Raw genomic sequence first — 27,944 nt, 5'->3', positions numbered from 1 at the left:
GTAGTTTTAGATATTTAAACTGATGTCAAAATCTGTTCAGAGGATTTTAGATTCTGAATATGACAGTTTTAGTACAGTTTAGTAAATGTACCTTAACAGTTTAAATGTCTAATCTTGATGCTACACATATCAGTCAATATTAGATGAACAGAAAGTTGCTAGATTTGGGTTCTTACTGCCTTATTTTGACTCTGTGTATGTGGCCTGTTTCTTCAGAAGTTTGGAGTGTTTGGCAGCTGATTTTAAACCTGAAGGCATTGCAGGTGTCCAGCTGCTACATTCTCTTAGTCTTCAGACTATTGTAATTGTGCAAATGCTGATTAATAAGCCAGGCTTGACCAGGTTGTTTTTACTAAGGCGAAACCTGCAACAGAACAGTGTCTTCAGGATTTCTAATGCAGTAGATTAAATCACCTGGGGCTGATTAAATAACATACAAAGCCAGATATTTGAGCACTATACTGGGGATATCTCTACCTGGAGGAAATGGAGTGAGTGCTGTCATACTTAGAACTTCAGGATCAAGACTTGAATAAATAGTATTGGGAGCCACACAGATGAACAGTTCAAAGGGATTAGTTAGCAGAAAGTTTGTGGGGCTTACCATACAAGTGTGTTTATGACTTTATATGAACTAAGAATTCTCTCCTACTGTTAAAACTTCTGCAGTTATACAGCTCATTCTATTAATGCAAGTCAAAAACAGAGTTAGGAAAATTCAACATAATGTTTAGCAGCCGTGATAGTATAGCAGTGATGTGTATACTTAGTAAAGTGTTTCACCTCATACTGTCTGCCACAGCATAAAGCATAGTTGTTCTCCTAAGTTGAAATGCCATACGGTCTGATGTATTTAAATTTAAGCAATCAAGACTGTATAGATGTTTCAGGGGGTGAGGAGGGAGGAACCCAAAACTTGAATAACAGCTTCCCCCTCAAATGTCTAATTGTTCCTTTAGTTATTTTGTTGAAGCTATTAATTCACAAATCTTCCAGATTCTCCTCGTAAGTCAATCTTGCCAAGCCTTTAATCATCTCTATAATGTGTCTGGCTTGTTTCCAGTTTATGAATGCATATTCTTGAGCTGAAGTACTCCAGTATGGATACAGTACATGCGGTTGGGGTTTTTTTGTTCATTTTTAAATGTTTATGTAGTTGGGAAGTAGGCATGTCTTTGCCACAGGACCTGTTCTTGGTGCATTTTAGGCTCAATTTACTGACTTACATAGCTCATTTTGTCATTTAACTTCAAAACACTTCTGTCAGGTTGACCATTCACAGATGTCTACCAGATATTGTAGTTCATCTTTACCACTAATAATACCATGGAAAGTAACCAAGCAATTTCATGTGTCTACTTTAAGCCTTCTTCCTTGCTTTTTTTTTTTTTATAGAACTAAAATTGTAGTAGTCGTGGGTTTTCATATTAAGTTTCTCATTTACATTAGTTATGGTTTCAACAAGGGGCTTATGATTATAGTATGTTCTCACTAAAATGAGAATGACTTGAAGTTTAGATCTTAGCAAAGAGGATATTTTAGCAGTAATAACAATTAAGTACATCATATTCTAACATTAACACAGTACTATATTCAACTACTCTGAATAGTTTATTATTAAATCAGCTGTCACTTTCTAATCTTAGAACATATTTTTATTCAGGGGTCAGTTTTAAGGTGCAAAAATGGAACCTGTTAACAATTCTAGTTTAGGAAGTGATTTCTTAAAAGTTTCTCTAATTGAACTTTTAAAAAAATCAGTTAATTCAGGAGGTCAAAACTACTGAGTCTTTTTTGCAACCAGCTAAGACCATACTGGACAATGACTAGAAGCTTTATGGCTCTGTTTCCAGCCCCCATCGGATTCTTTAGAATACAAAGGGACATGTAAAGGAGCATGTTTTGAAGATACTGGCATTTACTAAATTTAATACCTGCATTAGAATTTTTTTTTACTACAAGCAGTCCTACAGCTGAGTGTTTTGAAGTATATGCCCAAAATTCAATGTTGTTTAGCTTCTTAACTATGAATGTTTTTGGTTTTGGGTTGTTGGTTTTTTTTTTTTTTTTTTTTTTGTTAAAGATTAGTAAAATTTTACTCAGTGAATAGTTTCGGTCCTTGTATTCACTTTATGCATGACAATATACACACTTTGAGATGTGACTGCACTGAGTTTATGCAAATGCTCAAACAGGATAATCTTTGCATAAATTGTGTGGATATATTTAGAAGTCCTAAATAGATTGTGCCAAGAACAATTATTTGTTCAACAATTTAGTGTTGAAACTTTCTCATCGGAGAAAGCTGTCCTCTTGCCATTCATTCCACATGTAGATGTAGGAGGGGAGAACTTCTGAAGTGCGCACTCTGAAGATGGCTTTTTGCATGACGTTATCAAAAAGTCCTTCTAGCACTAACTATATTCTATGGGTAGGATACTCCATGCTTCTATATTGTGTAAATTTGTAAAAATTCAGAAGCAATTACCACTTTTCTGTAAACTTCCTAACACAGTCTTAACTTTTAAGTTGAGCTGACAATTTGTCACTTAGACATGTATCTCTGAATCTTTAGCTAATTATACCAAAACCATGGTCTTACGTCTGCTATGTAAGAATGCAGTTGTGATTCTGGTATTGGAAAGGTAGGTCAAGCAGTATTCAAATGTTTATACATTTAAAAAGGAAAAAAAACCTAATGTGAGAATTTGTAGCGCTTGGGACAAGTTAACTATTGGCTCTGTAGATAAAACCCCCTTAGCATTATGTTGTGACATTCCACTGAGATATGGACCTTCCGACACAGCAAGAGTTCGCTTGCTGCTTAGCGTAGGACTATTGAGCCACAGAGGTGAGGGAGATGCAAAATACTTTACAGGAATTCAGCTTTGACAAAAGGAGCTTTTGGAGTCAGGATGATACAAAACTTGTATTAACATATAGGCTTTTGTAGCAATGCCTTTGTACTGCTGATTATCTTTAGTTTCATTATTTCAACACAATCGATTAACAGTTATCTCCTAAAACAACCTGGACTGACTTTTAAAACAATACAGAAATAGTTCTAATTCTTGGGACTATTTCCATGTTGTTTTAAAAGTAGTTCTGGGTTGTTTTAGAAGCTAATTGCTTATCAGCCATGTTGAAATATTGGAACTAAAGGCAGTCCCAAGAATTGGGGACTAATTTCCCTGTGCATGGAAAGCTATGTAAAACAGTCAAGTTCAGTGACAATATTTTTAGTGCGTGTCTTGACGATCAGGCAAAGTCACAGTGGAAATTTTCTGGTTAAGTAGAGCATGCTGTAGTAGAACTGTCTTTATGAGACCATTGCAGGCTCTTTCTACAACAAAAGTTGTAGAAAATCTTTGCTGATGAGACCTACAATATTGAAATACTTCTAAGTTCTGCTTTGAAATCAAAGCTTCATAATTGCGTAGATAACTATACTCTTTAAAGATATGATTTGCATATTTGGGGAGCACAGAGCAGCTTTTTATCATTATAAGGCCTAGTTGCACAAAGGTTTAAAATCAACCTCATAACCAAAGAATGACTTAACTCGTTCTGAGATAGTTAAATTTGTTATTGTTGCTTTATAGTATGTAGTATCAGTGAATTGGAATAGGTGTTAAAAGTTTAATGCACTGATTAGCTAGCTGTTACCTAAACTCACAAGTAGATACTGGGATGTGGGTGGTGAGAGAGCAGAATACAACTCACATGTTTAAATCCTGCTTTACTTGAGTGTATTCACAACATATTTATGTTGTACAGTGCATGCTTATTGAATGTTTCCACTGCCAGAAATGAAGTAATACAATTCACAGAAACAAACCTATTTTTAGCTTTGTAGAGATGAACTTTCTGAAGTCTAAAGATGATGGAAAAAGCTTATTTCTCCTGCTTCCAGCAGCACAAGACCTTTCACTTTGGATACATGAAACTTGCAAAACAGAGTGATGCAATGCTGAAGTTGCAGTCATTGCACCATGTCACCCAGTGGAGCAGTTTTAAAATTAATCAACACCACATGTTACATGTTTTACTTATCCATTTCTCTGTACAATCCATGACCAAGTGGGCCAGTTTTAGGAATTAGCTATGATGGTGCCTTTTCTTCCAGGCTTTTGCTCCCCAGAGTGAAGTCTACAGAATTGGGGGTTTGCCAGGTAGTCATGTGTTATCTCAGTGTATATGTAGGTAGCAATGCTCAAAAAATAAATGAGAAAATCTTTAGTAAGCTTGTAACAAAGATAATGTATCACATATATGGTTTAGTACAGTTTTTACCAGTACTAGTGCTTTTCCCCTGTCAGTTACACAGGTAGCAAAGCATGGAAAAGATGTTTATTTAGCATTGGTTTTTGCAGGAGCACTGACTGGCTACCCCTTACTGTCTTCAACTGAATTTAAGACTTCATTAAAAATCATGATGAAATCTTCTGAATGCTAGGAGACAGTAGGGAACAGATCCAGCTTTGTCACTGATCACACCTTCTATAGAAAGCAAATTTGTTATGGTAAGCAGGTTCTTTTCATTGTGCTATTGAAAAACAAACCTGCAAGGGCATGGAAGCAGGTTAGTCACTTCAGTTTCATTCTGCTGCTTCTCAGGACAGCTAGAGAATGGAATGAAAGCTAACCAGTCCCAGAACAAGGTTGCCCCAAACTAAAATAATTCTGATGACTTGCTGGCACTCAAGCCCTGTTGAAGATTACTTCACAAAGTGTTTGGCATGTGATCTGGGACATGGCAGGAGACAGGAGAAACTTAGGGTTTTTTTAATATATCATTAAAATTATCTAAGGGCTTCAAAAAGAAAATAAAGGATCTGATCGAATGAGCATAATAATAGATTGATTACCCAACAGGAAGCCAGTGCTCTTCATGGTTGATTGAGGGAAAGAGAGATGGGGGAAAAAAGGGCTTCTCTCTCTTCATCCCAATGTTATATCAAGTTGATGAAACTTTTTAAGATGAAAGTAAAATCCAAGTTTCTTCATGGCTTGTTTTGCAAAGCTGTTGAGAAGTCAGTTTCTGACTCATAGAAAACCTGTTTCAAAGCTTGCTTTTTCACTCCCAAAGCACAAATACCTGCTTGCTGAGGAGCTTAGCTTGGAATTAATCTATGTTCTGCTGAACTGTCATGGAAAGCCACGGTAACTGGGTCAGATACCTTCTGTCCCCATTATATATGTACCAAATGGGTGGCTGTATCTTTGGTGTATTTTAATGGTCTTGGGATGTGTGTGGTGCATTTCATCCTACTCTGTTGAATTACTACAATGAGTGCAACCAGAGAGAAGACAACAGTAAAATTAAAGCATGATTGATTACAGGATTCCTTTAAGTGCAGTACAGTTAAGCCAGAAGCCTCGCAAGTAGAAGAGGTTGAGGTTTTATGCAAGCTATTTTCAGTCTCTGATGGTATCCCAGGAAGACCAAAGAAGTTAGAAGGAGTTTTTATTCTGTCTCTGTAACTTGGGTGTATTAGAAAACATAGGAGGAATATTCTTAGTTGCGCATAAAACCAGTGGAAACATTTATGATTTATTACACTAACTTTTGTTACCTTCAGTGAAAATATCTGTAAGAAATTATGATAACTTCTTAATCTTCATGTGCAAAAAAAAAATGCTCTGTATAAGGCTGACAGTCTGTTAGCAATCCTTTAATAATTTAGCTTTTAATTTTTCCAACTTTTAACTATTTAGTGCTGACCATTTATAACTCAGTTCTTTGTATGCAAAGAGTCCCAGCTTAATCACTCAAAACCCAGGAAGAAGTGCAGTCTCAGCAGAGGGCTGAGGGCCCATGTGAGGTACTTGGCCAAGCACCAGCAAAATGCTTTCTTTCAGATGAGGTGACTGGCCTTGTCCTGTGATCACCACCTTACTCACTGCTTAACTCCTGCATGAAATGAAACTGAGCTCTTACAGACATTAGTCTCCTTCATTAAACAGCCTAACACTTAACTCGGCGGTGGATCACTAGAACTGAGTCAAGCAGTTCTTCTGGAGTAAACAGGCAATCACAGGCTATAAAAGCGCATACACAGAAGAGTTCTTTACAGTGCGTCTCTAGTTTTATGTATTTAGTTGCTATTAAACTTACTGTTAATAAAATCAGGCCTTTGTGTAATAAATTCAGTCTCTTAAGCTTTTTTATGACTGTCCATCTCTACTGTGTCTGAGCATGCAGCCTTTAGAAAGCACCTTTGTCTTCATATCAAGTTGCCTGTTAAAAAGTACACGATTTGTATTCCAGTACTAAGGATTTTGTTCTCTTTTAGGATCGAAATAGAATGTATGACAGTCTGAATATGCACTCTTTGGAAAACTCCCTTATTGACATAATGAGAGCAGAGCATGATCCGCTTAAAGGTATGTTATTATGCTAAATAAAGAAAAAAAGGGTCATCCATTCTGCGTATTTGAATTAATACTGATTGCTAATTTAGATTCTAGGTTTGTGTTAAAATAGCATACAAATTATTTTTCTCAACTCATATGAAAGGTCATTCTCAAGCTGTATTTTATGGAAAACATTGGTTTACAGTTTGTTTTAAACTTAAGCTTTAGTGTCTTCATAGGTTTTTCTACCTCTCCCCACCATCCTTCCCTCCTTTCCCTCAAGAAATTCAGTTAGTTTTACTTGAAATCTACTTGTCTGCTGTAGGCAATTCTACCTCAGTTTGCGATGACATGCTGTTCTTTTAGTGCTAGCCAAAAGACGGTGAGTGGAGAATCAAACCACTACCAGTGTTTTAGCAGGTTAATTTTCCCTTTCCTTATAGTGGAAACTGAGAAGAAAATGAAATCCACTGATAAATCCAGCTTTTGTCCTTTCAAATATTTTTTCAAAGTTCCTGAAGGATAATAATGAATGTAACTGTCCAGTTTCTGTTAGTCTCAAGTCGTCCAGAAATACCCTTAGTTTTAGAATGCTGGTTCCTCATACCCTCTAAGCTCTGTAGCTGTTATCTATGGGCTTCAATTTTAAGTCTTCTATTCACCCATTAACTCACTCTTGAATCCTGTTTTTCCATACTTATTCTCAGGTGGCATCTACCACTGAAATTTGGGGCAGGGAGCCCAAACCATTTTATATGGCCTGATCAAATGTTACTTCATTTGTGGTGTTCTAATTAGACTAACACAATCTAACTTGAAAATTATCCGAAACTTAAGGTTTGGTTTGCAGAAATTAAGTCTTAGTATTGAAACAATTGCAAAAATTAAAAAATAAATGTTAACAATTCGTTTTATATTGTTATTTACTCCCATCCGTTCTTTTTCTAGAGGCTCCTAGACTTAATATGCATTACATTAGCACGTGAGTGCCTGTGTTCTCCTAATTTGAAAGATGTTTTGCAAAAGTCTCTTAAGATCTGTACTTAGTTGGAGGGCCTGTAGTGTTCAGATTGCATGTAATAGTGTTGTAAGATTTACAATGTAAAGCCAAAACTTTGAGGTTTGTTTTCTCCAAGCTGAAAATCTCTACAAAGAAGCAGTTAAGTGGGTAGTGTTTAAGCCAGTTAATTTTCCTCTTTCGAGAGGAAGCTGAAATGAAATTTTCTTAGATGTTCATATATCTGATCTCTTGATTCGTACTGCCTACAGAGAATTAATTCCAGTTTTAATTTTATCATTTAAGTCCATTATTCAGTTTCTGTCTATTCTGCATGTTTACATTTGCATTAAGAAGTACCACAAAGGGGTTGAAACCTGTGAAGTTAGCCCAGTGGTAACTGGTATGGACTAAAAGCATGCCTATACCATCAAAGACAAGGTAACTAGTTGGATTGTTGCTTCCATTTGCCATATTCAGGTGGTGACTAGTATTTCTTTTGTTACATGAACCCAAATCAGGAAGGGTTTTAAAGGTAAAGCGACTTTTAAGTATAAAATAGAGAATGCAGATCTTGTATCGCAGTATGCTATCATCACCTCTCACGTTCCTGAAAAACAGTCCTTTTCTTCACTTTTCTCTGTGCACGCTGACATGACAAATGGAAGTGGTTGCTCTGTTCTCCCTGCCATCTTTTTGTTTTCAATTGGCTTTACAACTCAGAAGACTTTTCAGAGGCACTGAGAGATAACACCCATTTTTATTCTTCTATTCATATTTCATTATGATACAATAGATGAAAACTGTATTTCCAATAATAATTTTCCAGTGAGAATATGACAAGACAAAGCTTTAAGAGTTTCCAGTGAATTGGGTTCATACATAGACACTTCTAAAAAAAACACAGTAAAGTTTCCATAGCTACTCTGTGCTTTTTAGGGACATGAATGTATGGTTTCAGTCTGCAATTAAGAGATTTGTGAGGGTTTTTTAACTGTTTCCCAATCATATTCTTGCAATGAAAATTCTGCTGTTTTATGTTTGAACTAAACCAGATGGAAGCCATAGATAGTGATGAATTCAAAGGAAATCCATTTTTTTTGTTTGAGTGCCAGAGAACAATGCACGTGCCAACTGAATTTAAATAGAGTGATTGTGTGCTCTTATTTAAATTGGTTGATGAAGCTTTTTTTTTTCTCTTTGAAAGTTATTATTTCAGCTGAGACAGCTACATTATTAACAGTGGGATATGAGAAATGTTCCTTACTGACTGAAAATGGGAAGACGCATCCTAGCACAGGCTTGGAGTTCTTCTCTCTCTCTCTCTTCTGTTTAGTCACCATTAGTTGGCATTTCTCTAATTTCCTAGCAACTTCTTTTTTTTTTTCTGCAAACCATAAGACACTGATTTTGTTATTTCAGTCTCTGTGGCTTTTCTTTTCACCACAGAAAATCTGACATTTACTTAAGAACCCATCGTATTTGCTAGCAGATTGCACAGGATTAAGAATATTATTATTTATTTGCCGTTTGCATTAATATGTAACATACTTTGTTGTAATTACAGAATATTTTGTAACTAGAAAAAAAATTTCTGTCAAGTTTTTAAAATAAGTCTAAGCATACTAAAACAATGCATCTTTTATATCTGACCACAGCAGGAAAATGAAAGTTCCTGGAATTTTAAGCACGTGTTTCAGATTTAGCTGCTTACAATATCTGGAGTATGACTAAGCATCTTGTCTCAGATTTTGCACAATGCAGAACAGACACCATGTGTACTAGCTCACAGCTCTAAGTTTTGCATGTCAAGATCCATTTTAGAAGGAAGTAATTTTTACCACTTTTGCTTTCATGAACCTGAAAAAACTTCATTTCAAGTATGATTCACTGAAAGTAAAGTTGATGCCTGCCAAAAAATTGTTTATAGATGCATAGTTTTGGCTTCACTTAGGCAAATTTAGTCATTACTACACACATGGTCAAAAGAAAGAGATAAGTTTCAGCTTTCAGTAAGACACTTTCTCAAGGTTGGTTAATAGGGTATAGCTGCTTGGCTTCACTAGTCATTGCAGCAGAAATATTGACCATATTAAAACTAATATTTCCCATGCAGCCTTCTTGAAGAACATTTCATAATAAGACATCAAGTGATGTTTAAGATTTCCCTATTCAATCAGTGGAATATAAACTGAAGTTAAAATTAATAAAACTTCAAATAAATTAATTCGTTTTTACATTGTTGTTCTGAAATACGCTTTTTATTCTTTTGATAGCACTTGAAACTATTTTGAGGGAATTGCAGTATTGATAGCTTGAAAAACATGGGAATTACCAGGACAACTCTTTTCCAGACATACGTTTTCTGTACTTGGATTTTTTTTGTTTTCCTCTTCCTCCTCCAAATACCAATGCTGCTTGATGTCAAGCTGTAGAAAACTTGGATTCTTAGGCATGTCAAACAGGAAAGCCAATACATTTGGGCTAAAACAGTTTGGGGTGGGGCAGGGGAGAGGGAAGAAATAGCTACACTTTGCATGCAATATGTATTAGAATTGAGCAGGTGATTTAACGGAGTATGACATCTGCTCTTTTTCGTATCTTTCTGGTAAAGACTTTGGGTTATTTCATTGTAATTTGAGGGCTTGTCTTTTGTAAGGCATTGTATCAGTACATTGATAGTGTACTAAATTTACAGCTAATTTCTGATCAACTCTTACAGCTCTGCAAGCTACATGTAAGATACCACCAAACTTGCGATAGGCATAGCTATATTAGCAGGAGTAAAAAGAAAAAATACTAGCTTCATGATGATTTTTTTTTTTCCTGATTTTGTGTGAGAGGTAGAACAATTCTTTTAGGAAAGATACACAGACATGTATTGCCTGTAATAAAGTAAAACACTTGGCTCATCTGTGGGAGAAAATAACTGGATGCAGGTGGAAGTCTGTCTTGCTTTTTCTTGGGTTTCTTTTCTCTTTAAGTCGGTTTAGTTGAACTTTTTGGCTGTTAGACATCTTTCTTTTAAAAGCAACTTGCTGGCACATGCTTAGTGAAGTAAAAAAAGCATTGGTGACTCAGCAGCACAGTAGAGAACACTATTTCTTTGCATACTTGTGTTTCAAAGGAATTTAATCTGTAATTTATGTTATCAAGCTGTAGGGTTTAAAGTTGCTTCCTAGGGTAATTCATATTGCACTCAAAAGACTTTCTGAGGCTGAACAATAAAGTATGGAAGAAAAAACTTCACTCTTAGTTATATAAAAGGACTTAAAATTGTGCATACAGATTGTTTCCTCTTTCTGTCATAAAAACTTCCAATGGTAAAAGAGTATATTACAGACTGGTACTGATTTGCCTAAATGGAGAACTGTCAGAGACATTTGCCCTGATTATGACTTACATAATTCTTACACAAGCATTTGCAAGTGTGGTATCCAGGCTTTCTGTAACTAGGTGTTATCCAAACATGGGTTTGTGCTGTTGTCTTAACTACACTGATCTGAAAACTGAGCTTTCTGAAACTGCTGCAGTCTTCAGCCATTCACTGGTCTGTTACAGTAGTTGGGGAAAAGCTTAACCTGGAAGCTTGTTCTCTCCTAGTCAGGGCACCCCTTGAAAAAAGGAAGAGTGAAAAGTGAGTGCGCACAACTGCATCATCATGCTCAGAACCAGCATTGCCCGTATTAGTAACATAAGATTACAAAAATGTAGCTAAAACTAAGCTTGTTACTCTGTGCTCATGGTTTGGATGGGCAAGGCTTCTAACTGGATTTAGTAGATAAACTGCCCCAACAAAATTTATTTGCAAGCTTTTTATTTATTTCTGTCCCTACAGAAGAATTGTGAGGAATATATACCAGTTATGTTAACATTAATCACACTTAGGTATGGAAAAGGGGGCTAAATTTGATACAACCCCAGTTGCATGAGAAGTCAAACATACCTGCTTCTCCTTAGCAATACTATTTTGAATTTAGCCATGAATGAGAATTATTAATTAGCAGTAATGTGGTGAAGCTGCAAGACCAGGTTTGCACAGAGAAAATTTCTATAACATGATACTTTATGCTACAGTATAGTAATATCAGGCATTGTATTTGTTCCAGTTAGCAGCATGTTATTAATTTGGGATGCTTTAGAGCTAAGTTCTGTAGGCAGTCGGTGAAGTACTTGGGTGTATTCCATTCCTAAGAAATGCAAACTGTTATTTAAATATGAGATATTCCCTAGCTAATTTGTAGTTGATTTTAAACTGGTAAAGCATCTCTATATATTATTAAAATTTCTTTTCTTAAGCAGGCAGAGGCCACTGTAATTGCTAGAGCATCTTTTGAATGGTTTATACGATTGTAGATTACTGACATTGAAGCAGGATGGGATTAGATAGGATTTGTGGTGAGGGCAGTTCTTAAAATGGAGCTTTTTAAGCATCCAGCAGTATGCACTGAAAATAGCTGACTAGAAAGGAATATGTGATAGAAGCAAAGTAAATTGTTACAGTGCTTCCATCTTCTGTATTTTATATGCTGATATTTTAAATTAGGTTTGATACTGTGTATGTCCATTTAACTAGAATAAACTGTTAAAAAAGTAATTGTGCTCTATAAAGACTGATCTTGCACCCAGTTCTATATATGAAGTGTTCTGAATTCATATGTATCCTTAAATTCAGGTGGGCACCTTTGCAATACTGCTTTTTTCTTCAACAGATTAATCTGAGGGATAAGAGCCTAAGTTAATGTATCAAACAGCAGTGATTGTATTTTGAATAAATAAGCAAACTTATATTAAATTTTTTTAAGGTTGTAAGTTCAAGTACTAGACAAGGTAATAAACGCAAGTATTAAGTTCACCAGAATGCAATATTGCAAAGTACAATTTCATTGAAATAACCATGTAAATAAGTATCAGCAGAGCTGTACATGTGCTGGATGCTTACTCATTTGCCTTTCTAACCCTCAAATCATTCATTATCTGAGCTAGCAAATTCATCTCTGTAACATGGCAAGATTGGGTTTCTTTGTGTGATTCATAGGTTTAGGCTGCAGTAGTGGGCCCAGCTCCCTTAGTGCACTCTCTCCCCACCACTTAATGAGTGCTTTGTTATTCCAACTTTAGTCATATGGCACCTATGTTTCAGATGCAGCTGATTTGTGAAGCTGGGGGGGGGGGGCGGGGGGGGGAGAGAGAACAAGAATGCAAGCCAGAGTTGTACACCCAGCATTTACTATCTTCAAAACCATTTTTCCTCTCCTGGTGTTGACCCTGGTGGTCTTCTCTCTCCTGTTAGGCCTTAAATCTGACCTCTTGTTCTGTAGTAATTAGAGGGGGAAAAAAAAAAAAGAAAAAAAAAAAAAGGAGGTGTCTTTTGTCTCTTGCTGAATAGGAAGTGATAAATGTGTACAGACAGGGAGAAGGATTGTCACCACATACTCAAGGAGGTTCAAGATGAGATAATAATCTCTCACAATTTCTATTGTTCTAGATAAATGCAGTATTCTGATTTGAAAAACTCATAGTTGCAGTTGCTGTTTCTATAGTACTGTATGGAAACATGGTGACAGTAAATAATCTTGTACAATCCTTGCTGTTAGGCAAATTAATACATTACCTTTACAGACTAAAGATCTAAGGAGTTTGCTCACCAGGCTGAGCAAACCAGTGGTAGCTCCCGGACTGCAATTTAAGGATGCCTTCTTAATTATTTTTGTGTTATAGCAGCGTGCATTGCTAGAAAGGTGGAACACTCATCATTTAAGAAGCATTAGGTGTCCTAGAATCACAGAATTGTTTGGGTTGGAAGTGACCTTAGTTGTCACCTGGTTCCAACACCCTGCCAGAGGCAGAGACGCCTTTCACCTGGTTTTGCAAAGCCACATCCAACCCAGCCTTGAATGGTGCCAGGGACAGGGCAGCCATAATTTCTGTGGGCCACCTGTGCCAGTGCCTCGTCATCCTCACAGTGAAGAACTTCTTCATAATACCTAATCTAAATCTACCCTCTTTCAGCTTAAAGTCATTCCCCCTTATCCTATCACTACACACTCTTGTAAAAAGTCCCTCTCCTGATTCCTGATAGTCTCCCTTTAGGTACTGGAAGCTGCTCTTAAGGTCTCCCCTGAGCCTTCTCCTCTTGAGGCTGAAGAAGCCCAATTCTCGGCTGTGTATGTTCAGCATGACAGAAAAAATGGCTTGTATGTTACAACCGGACATCTTGAAGATAAGGAGCAAGAGGATAGAAGTTCCTATGAAGACTTTTGTTTAATATCTTCCTGCTCAAAAATTCTATAGAAGTTAGAAAAGACAGCAAGTCCTTCCAGGTGGCATTCAACTGCCCTTTTCCAGGAGGCTGCCCTTGCCCTTCACCTCCTTCTCCATTCTTCCAAATTCCAAAGCAAATAGTTCCTCCCTAATCTGCAAGTCTTCTGATACCATCCATTCTTAGAATAGTGAAATCTGTGGCAAGAGAAAGAGTACATGGCTGCAGAAAAATAATTTTGCCACAATGCCTGTAAATAATAAGGCTGAATAAAATATCCTAAATAAGCTCAATCTTGCCATTTTGAAGTTTTGAGTATAAGCATTCATAATGTGTATTAATTCAGTATTTTTTGATAGAAATTATCATCTTGGTTTCTTAAAGGGGAAGAGCAAAACTTAAACCCTACTACTTAAAAATTTTCAGCAAAAGGTTTTTCATTTGACCTCAAAGGTGTCCCTTGGGACACAGAACTGCTATTTTGGGAAATGGACAGTCTTGCTGCTTATTACCTGGGTTTACCAATAGTAGGGGAAAAAAACGCAGAACAGTGTATGATAGAAATAGTTAGGCAACCTTAATACATGGATTGCTGGTTTGGTTTTCTTTCTTTTCCTTCTTTTTTTTCCCCAGTGTTTTTTCCTAGAGTGAGCCTTATTAGGGTGTGATAGTGTTATACTAATACTTACTCACATCTTGCAAGCCATCTGCATATATATTCCCTTTTAAACGTGTGTGAGCTCTAAACACCCATTGCTTCTAGACTGGATTCTTCCTTATGCCTCCACAAACATTCTCATTTCCTCCAAAAGATTTAAATGTTTAAGTTACAGTAATTTTTTTATATATGCTTATGGATTATAAGCAAGCAAGGATGTTTGAATAGCAAGATAGATGGAGACGTAGCTTTTTTGCCCATTAAAGCACACTTCTTCCAAACACAGCAGCTATTGTAAATGTCTCTCTAGGTCAGTGTGCACTACTGGTATGTTTGCAGCTTCCTGTAAACAGAAAATGTCTCCTTTAATAAAAAGGAATTTGTAGTGAACAGATACTTCAGCTGTGCATTTTAAACCATTCATTTAACTATTTTAGTAGTTTACTGGTATAACATGCCACCAATGTAGTAAAATCCAGTACTTGAAAAATTATAACATCAGGATATGAGGTTTTCATGTACTTTCTACTCAATATAAAACGTTGAAAATGTTATAGTTAAACCAGTACTCTAGTTTTGCCACTTACTGAAAAATATTGCGTACAGTGGTTATATATAATACACCAAAATACACTCATAAGTTGGTTAATAAAATTTTATCTTATTAATATAATTTTCTTTAAATCGATTCAGTAGAGAAGCAGAAAACTGCAGAAATGCCATTCTGTTAAGCAATGTGCATAGTACAGTTATTCACAGCCACTATGAAAGAGGAGACTAAAGCAGTCAGCACTGTTTCTGGGTGTCATGAAACAAAAAGTGGCTTTATCCTATTGGAGCTGATCCCAAAGCACACTGCAGATCTTATGACCGGAGAATTAGGGTTAAGAAGTCTGTTCTTGTCAGCTTTAACTTGGGTCAAGGGTATTGTTGGTTAATGTGCTTGGAGTTAAATATTAGCTCTTTACTTCCCTTAGGCAAACTGGAAATACAGTTTATACTTAAATTCTAAGCAGTGTTTTTTTTTTCATTATTTTTTTCTATTATAGCAGCTAAAACCTCTGCATTTGTTTTTTTGCTCTTTGGTTTTTATTTTCTTTTAAGGTCGCTTGAGTTATCCCCATCCAGGGACTGACAATCTTCTCATGTTAAATGGTAAGTGCTAATCTTGTAACAGTTTCTAATTATCTCTAGCTTAGCTTAAATCTGACATGTTGGTAGAAAATCATACTATTATATTCTGTTATTGAATTACTTCTCTCTAGTCTTCAACACCGATGGGACTGTTGCCATTTTTCAGTGTTGAATGGCAAGAGCTAATCTTGCAACAGCCTTTCATTACATCTAGCTTATTTGAAATCTGAAATGCTTGTAACGCTGCACTATCCTTTTTTGTTCTCAAGCAAACGGGTGGTGTGTTCTCCAAAGATCTGCTATAAGGAGGCCAGAAACACATGGTTTTCTATCTTGTGTAGAAAAAAAAAAAAAAAAGGGTAAACTAGATAATTTCTTTTATGCTCATGTAAAATAACATTTTATTTTTGTTGGGTTTTCTGGGGCTGGCTTTGTCAAGTATGTTTCTAACTGCGAAGTATGCTGAAGTTAAGAGTTCATGTTCATGTTCCTCTCCCAGTAGGTCAAACTTCATGAACATCTGCTACTCAGTGAAGGCATGAACTTTAGCCTTTGTTCGAGGCTAAAGAAGGAAGCAGGGCTTGTTAATCCATCTAAGTCAATAATAAATCAGGGAGTTGCACACAAATATTTTTTCTACATTGGGAAAAATTAGAGCTATAATGCCACAACTTCTCTAGATTAGAAAACATGGAAGCTGGTGCAGGAAGCAAGTACACTTTTGTCATTGACTTGATGGGTCTAAAGATTTCCAGAAAAGACCTAATTATTGAAAAAATACAGTCAGAATAGTTGCTTTAGGTTTGTGATTCTACAGGGCTTTTTTTAATTGTTTTACCCTTCTGCACAGTCATTTACACTTGTGCAAATGGGCATAAAACATAAGTATCTAATTTCCTTTGTATAACAGTAAAAAAAGCTTTAAAGAAATTCAGGTTTAACTTTAAACCCAGTAAAGGAAATACTGCACAACAGGCATTTCAAGAATTAGGTCCTTTAGTATTGAATAGTTCTTTAAGATAATGGGGTATCTTGAAATTTGAAGCTTGCTACTTAACTATTGAAATAAAATAAGAGTTTAGCCCATGCAGGCCATAGTGCTCATTCCTATACATTGAATATTGACATGCTTGATTTTTAGAACCCTTAACTTTATCCATTTAACTGCAATTCTAAGACCTATTCTGCAAGCTTTTCTTCAGGTGGTATATGTCCAGTTGTTATCTGCCAATTTATAGTAAAGTGTTAGTTGGGAAGGTAATAGAAGTTAAACAGTCTTACAAGTATCTGAAATACTCTAGTGCATGAAATTCATAATTTTAATTCATTTAATACCTAAAATGGTGAGTTTTTCTTTTTATATATTTATGTGTTAAAAGAGCATGTAGGAATCATTGCTACTGTATGGAATAGGTAGGAAAACAGGGGTTTGTTATTATCACAGACATGGGGAAAAAATGTATCTCAGTGGCACCAGTCTATCCTGAAAACCTTACTACAGAGCTAGTACATGCACTGCAGAATATCTTGTTATTAATGTTGGTGGGGGTTCTATTGTAGTTTTGAAGTTAACACTTAATGTGACTGCTGTCCTTCATAAAAGCTGGGGTATTATTTCCAGCCTTCAATAGGTGAGATAAAAATAACAATTTGAGTGTCTGAAACAGGTGGTGCAGCACCTAATTTGGAGGTGTGCCCTCTATAGTTTGATTCAGAGCCTTGGTTTAGACACCTACATTCTCTACCATATACCTGGAGAGCTGATACACCCTTCAGTATAGTCCAGTCCAATCACATACACTGTTCAGAGGTATCTCAGGCTGGAGCGTCTGAACTGCAGCTCCCTACAGCTCAAAGAACAGGAGTACTGGGAACACTTTCTGGAAGCTCCAGCTGTTCAGACTCAGTACGACCGCCCTTTCTTAGCATGAACTGAGGGGCTTCCTCCAAATGTGCAGTAATGAGAATTACAGTAATGAAAATTGAACACTTGCTGCTGAAGTTGTAGTCTTCAGTTGCCTTATCTGCTTAAGTACATTTAAACTAACATTTCCCTGTATTGCTGTAAGTGGTGCCTTGGAGGGAGGAGCACGGAAAGGGAGAGTTGGTAATGCAGAGGCTCATATTTGTCCCTTGGTTTCTCAGTAAGCGTTGTAGTTGCTACGAGGAGGAACAGGAACACCAGACCTTCACAAAAGAAAAGCACCAATGATTTTAATGATCCTGGGCCCATCTTTGTGTGCAGTAATACTTAACACTAGATCATGACCCTCACTGCATTTTAGTTTGCTTAATTTTATTGGACTGGTGTCTCTGGATCCCAGTAAGGTTTTGGCATGAGCCATGCTGGAATTCCTCAACCCTTTTAAGACTAAACACTTCTAGATAAAATTTATTTTTAGCTAGTTTTTCCTCTTCTTAAATGATAGGGTTTTTCCAGCTCATTTAAAGTGTACTTACTGAACTGTACCTAATATTAGTATTTACAGTTTTCATTATTTAAATTAATGAAATGGACAAAAAAAGCTGATTCGTGTGTTTTAATAAATTATATATCTGATAACTATACATCTGTTTCCGCTCAAGCTGTAAAAGAAAAGCAATACATTTTTAATGACTCTTATCTCTCAAAAGTAAAAAAATATACTTAAGAATGGGTTTACCTGAGTACCTTGGTTGACCTACAGAGAACCTTTCTGTAGGAAGTAATAATGCAAGAGTCCAATTTGTTGGGGTGTAGGTTGCTTTTTCTTTATTATAGGGTTCCTCTCCTTTTATAGTATTAATGCATTGAATTTTTTTAATGGTTATTGAAATCATAAATTACTATTTGATTAGTTCAGCAAGGGAGTGTTAGACTTTCCATCTCAAAGATGCTATAGCTGGCTGTGCTTTGAAAAATAAAGTGGTTTAGTTAAAACGGGAGTTACTAGACTTCTTATGCTGGAATTGCTAAATGAGTTTCTGTGGTCTGTTAGGCATGCCGAACTTGAAAGGTGATAGCAATCTCTTTCAGCCTTGAAATCTATAAAGATGTGATTTGTAAAGAAATCTTACTAGAATTTAGGCACCAAAATCTGATAGAATGAATGGGAGTTAGGTACCTACCTCCTTTAGTCTATACACTTGGGAAATTATTTCCATAATTGTTTATGGATTTCTTGAAATGACAAAGAAGTATTAATGAAAAAGGCTTCATTACTTCACTGTCACCATTTGATTATTAAATCTGGAATGTTGGTGACAAATAGTATTTTATCTAACTTTCTATCATAAAATTCATAGTTCACTCTCAGTTCAAGAAGCTTACCTAGCAGTTCTTGCTGTTACAAAATATTCTATTTTTAATTTAGCTCAGTCAGTTCAGTTTAGTTATTTAAATATGTACATATTTGAAACACATCTGAGTAAAATAGAAATTATATATTTACTATCTGTGTGACAGCATTGCTCACATGATGTGCAAAGTTATATTGGCTTGATGTTAACCACGCACATAAAGTGTATTTACTTCTGTCTCATTTCTGTCTCTGAGCAGATTTAAATTGCAGAAGGGGATGGGTATCAATTTTTTTTACGAGTTCAAGCCTTCAGGGTTCCATGCCAATAGAAACAGAAGGCCTTAACTGTAAGGGAATGTCAATGTAGGATGGTTCCAGTGTTACTTGACTTCATTTTTACTGGGCATCATTATACTTTTTGTGTGTTGCTTAATTTATATTTTCTAGAATAAAAGTATATTTCTTGTACTTCCTCACTCATTTGAAAACTTTTAGAGTTTGGGGCTGATTAAGATGTCCAGCTTTACAGACTAAGATACAAAAAGTATTGCTATATGACTTATTTTTTAAACACGTTCAGGAAGGAAGAAGTTTTCTCTCTCCTTTTTGTGATGTTGTGAATGAATTATTTGCCTACAGTGTTTGGCCCTCCCCAAAGGGCTATCTCACCTGCAATTATTTATCGAAAAATGCCCTAATTATGAGATGTGTATATTAAATATATATATAAATTACTTGTATAGCTAAATCTATAATTAAATGTTTAGAACATGTGTATTTATGTAGAACATATGCTCTGTAACCATATGTACTCTGAAAGGTGTAAAACATGCACGTTACTTTAGATTCAATGAGAAATATTTCTGTATTAATATCTTCAGAAATAGTTATTGTTTACAGTTCATTTTCATTCAGTGAAACTGTTTCCACAAGTAGTATCTGGCCTTTGAAAGGAAGTTTATGTACATGTAATGTGGAGAGATTAAAATACTTAAGTTCTATGAAGATGGGATTATGTTTGCTTGAGCATCATATTTTTAGTAAGACTTTATACTTACTGTTGTTAAAACAACTTACCTATAATATAACGCTGTGGTCTAGAAAGTCTGGATATAAATAGGAAAACATAACGAGTTTTGCAAAACCATTCGTTTTGATGTTAATGATCATATTTATTGCAGCAGTGCCTACAGATTGTCAAAGAATGGCATTATTCATTCTCTTTTTTTGTAGACACTAAATGGCAGAAAATGCCTAAGCTAATTTGCAGTCTAATTGGACAAGATAGACAAAAGAAGGGGGTTAGCCATACAAGTAGAGTAAATAACGTGACATCAAGTACAGATATTTTCCTGTTTTCTCCATTTCCTTCGTTTTGCTGAAGCAAAGAATATACTGATAACTTTTGTACATTGCTATAATTTATATATATATATAAAATACTGCAGCAACTACACTTTTAGGATGACTTGCATTGGGGGCAGGGAGGGTTAGGATTTTAATAACCCTTTTGGTTTTTTTTCTTAAAAATACCATAGTTTAAATGCACAAAGAAAAACAGTTCAGGTGTTCTGTAACAAAATACTTTTATGCATATTAGCTCATCTTAACTATGAAAATGTAAGAAAATAGCTGAGCTGGTTTTGTAGGCAGAAGAAAAACAGCTTGTGCCAGAAGATGCATTTGTGTATTACTCTTTGAAAGAAACATGGCATTGCAGTTATTGCTATGGATGTGATGCACTTGAATTTTCCCCGGTTACTCTACGTTTATTTCTGGAAGGAAAAAAAAAAGCATACGGGGGTTAGGTGAGGGCTTAGTGATGCTACTGCTAATGCTATGTAGGAGTCACTTTAGCCAAGAGACGGAGAAGATTCGTACGTGCTGCAACACTGACCTAGAACTGCATGTCTTGTGAGTGCCCGACTACAGAGGAAAACAAGCCTGAAGCACAGCATTAGCCTTTTCTGTGCAACTAATGTGAGAAGGAATCACACAGAAGAGCACGCTATGTTCTGTGGGTTGTGTTTTGATGTGGGAAATTTGAATGTACATGTTTCCACTTGGTTAGATACCCAGGTCTCTTTCAGAAAGTGGGCTTTTCTGATTTGACTTGCTAGTAGAAATTTGGAGGATCTGAAAAAAAAAGCGAAAGGCTGTTCTCATCAATAGTAATTCTTACAAATGAAAGAAGACAAATCTGCAAGTGAATTCAATGCAACTTGTATAGGGATATGATGACTTGTGTAAATAAATAGCAGGTTTAAGGGAGAAAAAAAATGAGATTTTTTCAGAACTCTGTAAGCAATCCACTGAATTACTAGTAGGAAGGGATCAAGATAACAAAAAAACAGTGTACTTACTGAAAACTTCTAAAATACGAGAACAGAGCCATGGGTGACATTTATGAATCACTGAACATATGAGGCTGTGTGTATTTCCATGTCCCAGGACCACAGTTGGTTTTTGGGAGGGATTTATCTATGGAGTCCTAGTAAAATCAGAACAATAATGCCAAGACACAATAATCTTTGTTCATAAATGTTGCTATAACATTATGGTTTATAGTAATATTTTCTGTTTTGATAGTTAACCGCAAAGCTGTAGAGGTTAAAGTAGTGTTTCTTGGATGCAAAGTCTGTGAAACGGGAATAGAAAATACTTTGTGGAAATGTAATAAGAAATTACACACAGCTTAATAGTTTTTGTATTAGTGATCTGCCTATTTATAATTTCCTAGCCTTCAGGCAGAGAAGCAAGCAGTATGGTCTTCTGAACTGTAGCTATAAGCATGATCTCTTTAAGAATCTTGCAAAACTCAAAAGTTAGGAAAATCTTACATTTACTTGCAGTCTGTCAGAAATGGTTGCTTTGCCTTTGTGCAGTGTTTTTGATACAGTGATATTTCTTGTGACTTGTGCCCTGATTTTGTTTGCTACCACAAGGAGTCCTTTGTTTCAAACAAAACCTTGCGGTTAATTTTCTCCTAGGTCTTTTCATGAAAAAGGAAGGTCACGGCTTATAGCATTTGTATTGTCACTGTAAAGGACTGTACAAACTGTTCCATGAACCAGGATGTTTCTGTGATTATTAATTTAATGCTTGCTACATGCTTTTTAAAGTAATATTTTCCTTTTTACAATTTCATTACCCTATGTGTCATTTACACACTTGTGTAAGATATAAATAGCATTTGTGAGGATGAATTACAAAGTTATTATAACTTACGGATCCATAGTTAAAGTGAAGATCAAGTGTAAAGATACATTGGAATATTTTAAAGTATATTCCTTCCAGCAGGTACTAACATCAGTGTAGTAGTAAAACAGTATGGTATTTAGGAGAGACTTTAGTTCCATGTATTCTCATCTACAGTTGTCAGTAGCAAATACAATGCAGATTTTAACACTTACCCACATAGTTCTTTGTATTTTAATATGTGGGCATGATATAGTTATTTGACATTTTACAATTTGTCCTTTGTTTGCATGCAGCGAGGAGTTATGGGCGAAGACGAGGTAATTCACTTCTGCTTGTTACAGTACAATTAATTCTGATTGAGATGTTACTGATTATTACAATTAATCCAGATTGATTATAAACGCTTATCTGCATGTCGTCCTAGTTTGGGGAAGGTGGAGGGTGTGAGGGAAGGAGGGGTGCAGTCTGGGCTGCTATGATCATTGATCTCTCTTTAGAGCTTGAATTACAAATCCCTTAATTGGTTAAAACACTGTAGCTCTAATCATAATTCAGTTCATGCTAATGGCTACTGCTTGCAGCCATTGCCCCCTTTAAAAGTATACAGTTTGCTAGTTGTTCTAATTTTCTTTTGCTTCTGTTGCAGTTACAGAGTACAGAGCTTTTTATAAGCCAAGCAAGAAATCTAGTAGACAGCTCTTAGAAACAGTAAACAGATTTTCATAGTATTAGCCATTATATGCTCACTGACCATGCTGATGTAATTGTATGAGAATGTGACCTGTGGCAGTTATAAAGATGTAAAGTGTGAAGCAAAACCATCAAGCTCTTTAACAGGTTCCAGTTCATGCACAAAATACACATAACTTTGTCTTTCTTCATCTCTGCATTGGTTTGTAAGTTATTGCTTCGTAGCCCTAAATAGAGAGGAATGTTTATCTAGATCATGGTCAATGTATGTAGCGGTGTTTTGATGATTCCTGGCAGATTCTGCTTATTTCTTTTCACTGTCATAAAACAAAAAGGAACAAGTGCTTAAAAAGGCTTATCTTTTTAATTCACAATCACTGGGAAAATGTGAAACCCTAGCAAATAACCTTTTTGCTCTCTTCATCTAAGAGGCATTTGAAAGTAAAGAGGAGGGAGAAGAGAGCATTAAGGAGTCATATGGAGCATGTTACTCTAAATTTGTTAATCCATTGTCCTTTATGTCATCCTAGCTCTCTGAAGAGCTACAGTGCTTTTGGCAAACTGTTACCCACATTAAAGTAATATTGATCTCTCTGATATCACTTCAGAACATGTTCTGATCATTTAATTTGTACTGGGAAGACAACCTTAGACTCTCATTGTTCTTAGATTTTAACATTGGTCTGAGGGGTAAAAAATGAATTATTCTGTGGGATTACTCTTTTCTCTTCCCCCCTATATACTTATGCATATTTTAAGTTTGTTGTCCTAATCAGTACTTTTAGAGAAACAGAAAAACTTAATTTTCATGGTCCAAAGAGACACCTTCCTTAACTATAAATTGCGTTCTTAACCACACAGAACAAAAACTAAGAAGGGGAAAAAAAAAACCCAAACCACACTTCAGTGCTTTTGTGGCAATATTCTAATGCCAACAAGTTTATTAAAATTGGCATGTTTTTACGTCACTGAAGCTGCTTTTTTCCTGCAGTGTAGAGATTTGTAAAGAGCAGATATGTGCTTTTTATAAAGATAACTCAGCTAAATTACAGTTGGTTTAGATTTAAGGTGTTAAGAATAGCTTATATATTAGTGAAAATTCTTAAACGTTACACTTTCTCATTTTCCTGTGAGTTCCCCCAATTTGAGTCTTATTTCTTCCTTTAGCCACATTTTTCTTTCACTGTCACTGATAACAGCTCCATTTTTTCCATCATTCACATCAGTAATTTGGAAATTCATTATTATATCTCCCTTTTGTGATTGTGTAATCAAATCTTACCACTTCTTCATATGCATCTTTAAGATATGATCATTCTTGCTAGTCTTCATAACTGAAACTCATATCCGCATTACTCAGCTGCCTCAGTCTTCATAGCATGATTCTGCTTCTTGTATGTCTAAATACGACGTGGTCTATCATCATTCTTAATGGAAAGGAGGAGCCTGCTACAGCTTTCTGCATTTGCTGTCCTCCTCTCCATCGATGCCTACTTGAGACATAAATGTGAAATGCCACATAAGGATGCACTAATTATAGTCTTTGTTATAGTCCTGTGGTTCTGCTTTTATTTTGTGATTCTCACTATAGTTTAATGTGTTTGGTTGTTCTCTATCATCTTGCATTTTCATTTGGCATTTTTGATGTACTGTTTATTTTTTTATGGATTTAGATATCAAATCAGGGTCATTAGGCATCACCACACCATAGGTCATTGGTCATGATGTTTGCTGTCTGTTCTCTAGCCTCGTCTTTAAGCACTCAATTCTTGGGTGGTCTTCTGGAAGTGAATGGGGTTTATACTGCTCTCACCGTAGCTGATCAGCATAATGTCTCCAGGTGTTTCTATGGGGCTTTCCTGGTAGTATTCCCCTGAAATGGGATAAAAGTTAGAGGCTGCAGTATGGCTCACAGATAAAGTACTGCAGCACTCTTAATGTCAGATGGCTCCAGTGTTACTGGACTTCATTTTATTAGGCATCATTATTCTTAATACATGTGTCTGGAACCTATTGCTCCTGCTTATAGATTCACAGTGGGTGAATCTGGAAGAAGTTGGCTATTTGAAATGGAAAATGAACTTGCTTCCCAGAAGTGTGCTAGGTTGTTTTTTTGTTTTGTTTGATTGTTTTTAGGAAAGCGACTGAATTAATACTTATTTTCAAAATTGAGCGAGAAACAGGAACTACAGCTCTTCAGAAACAGTGGTGATGTGGGGTATTTATTTTGCTTCACTGAAGTGTGTTTTGGGGGCTTTTTGCAGTTCAAAGACTGACTTCTGAATTTAAAATTCTAATTAATCTTTATGATGCCAATCTAAAGCAGTGAAAGATTGAATAAGCTAAGATGGATATCATGGCCTTCCAAGTAGTTTCATTTTGGCATTCTCTAAAATCTGTAAATATTAAATAGGGGGGAAATGTCATGTTTTTACTCCCCGCTGCCACCTATACATCTGTTTTGATCAGATTGCATTTGCAGAGCTATGCTGTGATCTTTTAAGGGTTTACTGTTGCTTTTCAGGGTAGCTGTACTCTTAATGCAGATTATTAAACATTAGGAACCACTGTAAGGCTTCCCCCCAAAACTGTGGTAGATTCAAGAGTGAGAAGGATAAATTGGCATCGTAACTTATTTTTCGTGTGTTGCATTTTGCACCTTTATTAAAATTCTTTTTTGCTTTCTTAGAAATTAATTCTGTTCTTACATTACCAGCATCAAATACCTTTTAAAAGGGAAAACATGCCTGTTTGAAACCTGTTATTCTTGCTTCCCTCTAGTCAATAAAAATGTAAGATTTTTAGGCATGCAGTAGTCTTTTAGCTGATGGAAGTTAACAATTCAGCTTGAAGCTAAACCAGAGGCAGGCTAATGAAGTTCACCTAAGCGACCCTTAATATGATCTCTTCCTAAGTAAGACCCTTTATTTAAAAACAATTACTTTCCTTCTGGGTGCAGCAGAATAGCTGCAATATAATGTAGTGTGAAGTATTATGCTTCTAGCAATGTCAGCTTGCAATCGTTAATTTCCTTTTTTAAGTTTAATACATTTTTGATTTTATTAATTTTTCTTTAAACTAATGTGTACTTTTCTAACATCTTCGTGTTTTCATTTTTACTTTCCAGACTGCTACTCCCCAATTCTGTAAAATTGCATAGCCATGTACTGCCACAAACTATGTTAATGTCTATTGTTATCTTTTCTTTTTAAGGCCGTTCTTCCCTCTTCCCAATAGATGATGGCTTGCTGGACGATGGTCACAGTGACCAAGTTGGAGTGTTGAATTCACCCACCTGCTATTCAGCTCATCAGAATGGAGAACGAATTGAGCGTTTTTCTCGGAAGGTGTTTGTTGGAGGTCTTCCACCAGACATTGATGAAGGTGAGCTGCCTGAAAACTAAGCAAACTAAGTTTGGAAGGACAGGGAGAGAGATGTTGAAAAACGTAAATGAAGTAGAAACAATCCACCAAACAAAATAACGTGGTGCAATAGGCTACAACTATGTATATATATTTTTGAGAGTTGATAGATCTGTTGAGCTTAATCTCATTTGATGTCATCCATCTGTTCTGGTTTTGAGATGACTCAGTTGTCCCTGGTTCTGCACTTGCAAACTGTAGAGTTGCATGCGGTGCCTGGAATTTGTGCTCCTGCTTACCTTGCATATTCCTTTCAAACACATCTTAGCCCTTCATAGTTTCCTCTTTATCTGTGCCTGCTTGATTCATAGAAAACTTCTGTTCTTAATTGAATTTCAAATTCTGTTTTACTATTACCTGAGGATCTCAGGAGTGGTTTAGAAAAGGTAATATTATTCCTGTTCATAAATAGAGAAATTAAGGCAGAGGAAGGTCAAGTGGCAGAGCATTGTGATGTATTGAACATGGAATGTACTACAGAAGCACATACGTGATGCAGTAGGACTTGCTTTGTACAACAGTGCTGATTTGAAGTAATCGTGCCATTTAAGATTAGGTTTCTCCTGTGCAGATAAGTAGAAGTTACATGCTAGCTTTGTAACGTAAACAGAAGTCCCTTTACAAGGGACTTTACAAGTCCCTTTACACTGTAATCCTAGAGTACCTTGCAAGCCAAATAAGGTGACTGTGGTTAATTAACTTTCAGATGTGGAAAGACCATATTTTAGGTTTCATTTACAAATGAATCAATTACATTGAAAAGACCATCTTCATTGTGATGCTCCACTTCAACGTACTGAGGGATTTTATTTTAATGTACTTCAGCTTTTTTTGATGCATTTTAGCTTCTAATTCAAATATGCACTGTTCCCTTCGATATACATGCTAAACAAAGATACATGGAAATATATTTTGTTTTTGTCCTGTATGTGCTGATGGCAACATGGGACTGAAAGAAATGGAGCATATCTGCGTTTGATGAGTTACTGCTCTTGCAGAGTTTAGGGTGGTTTAATGTTTCTTTCCTCATGGCAAAGGTTCTTACAGTCAATGGCAGGAAGGACAGGCTGGGATAGAAGGACCTCACAACCAAGGTTCTTACAGTCAATGGCAGGAAGGACAGGTTGGGATAGAAGGACCTCACAACCAAGGTTCTTACAGTCAATGGCAGGAAGGACAGGCTGGGATAGAAGGACCTCACAAAGTTATGCAGGGGGGCATAGTAGGTCTTGCAACAGAAGGATTAATGGTTATCTAGAAGCATCTCTAAATAGGCAGTTTTAAGTTTCTGTGCTTGATCTGTGCATGGTATCTGCTGAAAACTGCTAGTGTGCTAATTGTGGTGGTACTTACTGATACATCAGTATCCACCTACACTGTACATCATTAAACTGTAAGTTGTTTTGATTGCATTCAAACCAGATTCTGAATTTAAAATACCACCACATCAATTTTCACCACAGCCTTTAGTTTTCCATATGTTTCTGAAATACTCCTGTTAATAAGCGATAAGAAATAAACATAAGCTTAAAATCACCAGAAATAACTTCCAAAGCATTAATGTTTATGCAGTATATCTTGTAGTTATTGTTCATTTCAGTTGGAAATTTTGTTCCTTTTTTTCCCATGAAATGTCAGTCTTTGCCTGATAGTACCTTTTCACATTTATTTTAATGGCAACTTTTGTATCTATTTTTAGATGAAATCACTGCTAGCTTCAGACGATTTGGGCCTTTGGTAGTAGACTGGCCTCACAAAGCAGAAAGCAAATCCTATTTTCCACCAAAAGGTAAGAGAGCTGGAATGTTTGACCTGTCACTGAGTGCAAATCTTGCTCTGGGAAGCTGCCTCATCTTTTTCCAAAGGGTATAATTTACAATCCCTGTAAATAGTTAATTCTGCAGTTTCAGTGCAGGTTCAGATCTGGTTCCGTTACATACC

General features: G+C 36.0%; 1 protein-coding gene across 4 annotated transcripts in view; it reads left to right on the top strand.

Moving 5' to 3' along the window:
• CPEB2 (cytoplasmic polyadenylation element binding protein 2) overlaps positions 1–27,944 on the top strand; it is a 54,666-nt gene that overhangs the window by 9,244 nt on the left and 17,478 nt on the right. Inside the window, exons 3-7 of one of the 4 annotated variants that reach the window (XM_065659141.1) lie at positions 6,297–6,387; positions 15,379–15,429; positions 22,184–22,207; positions 25,794–25,964; positions 27,703–27,792. In XM_065659141.1, the coding sequence (XP_065515213.1) occupies positions 6,297–6,387; positions 15,379–15,429; positions 22,184–22,207; positions 25,794–25,964; positions 27,703–27,792 (427 nt within the window). The remainder of the gene's footprint in view (positions 1–6,296; positions 6,388–15,378; positions 15,430–22,183; positions 22,208–25,793; positions 25,965–27,702; positions 27,793–27,944) is intronic. The other 3 variants (XM_065659156.1, XM_065659149.1, XM_065659165.1) reach the window with 3 other exon arrangements.

This window comes from Lathamus discolor, chromosome 1 (assembly GCF_037157495.1).
Source record: "Lathamus discolor isolate bLatDis1 chromosome 1, bLatDis1.hap1, whole genome shotgun sequence".
NCBI classification, from domain to species: domain Eukaryota; kingdom Metazoa; phylum Chordata; class Aves; order Psittaciformes; family Psittacidae; genus Lathamus; species Lathamus discolor.
This window is presented reverse-complemented; position numbering and strand designations above follow the sequence as displayed.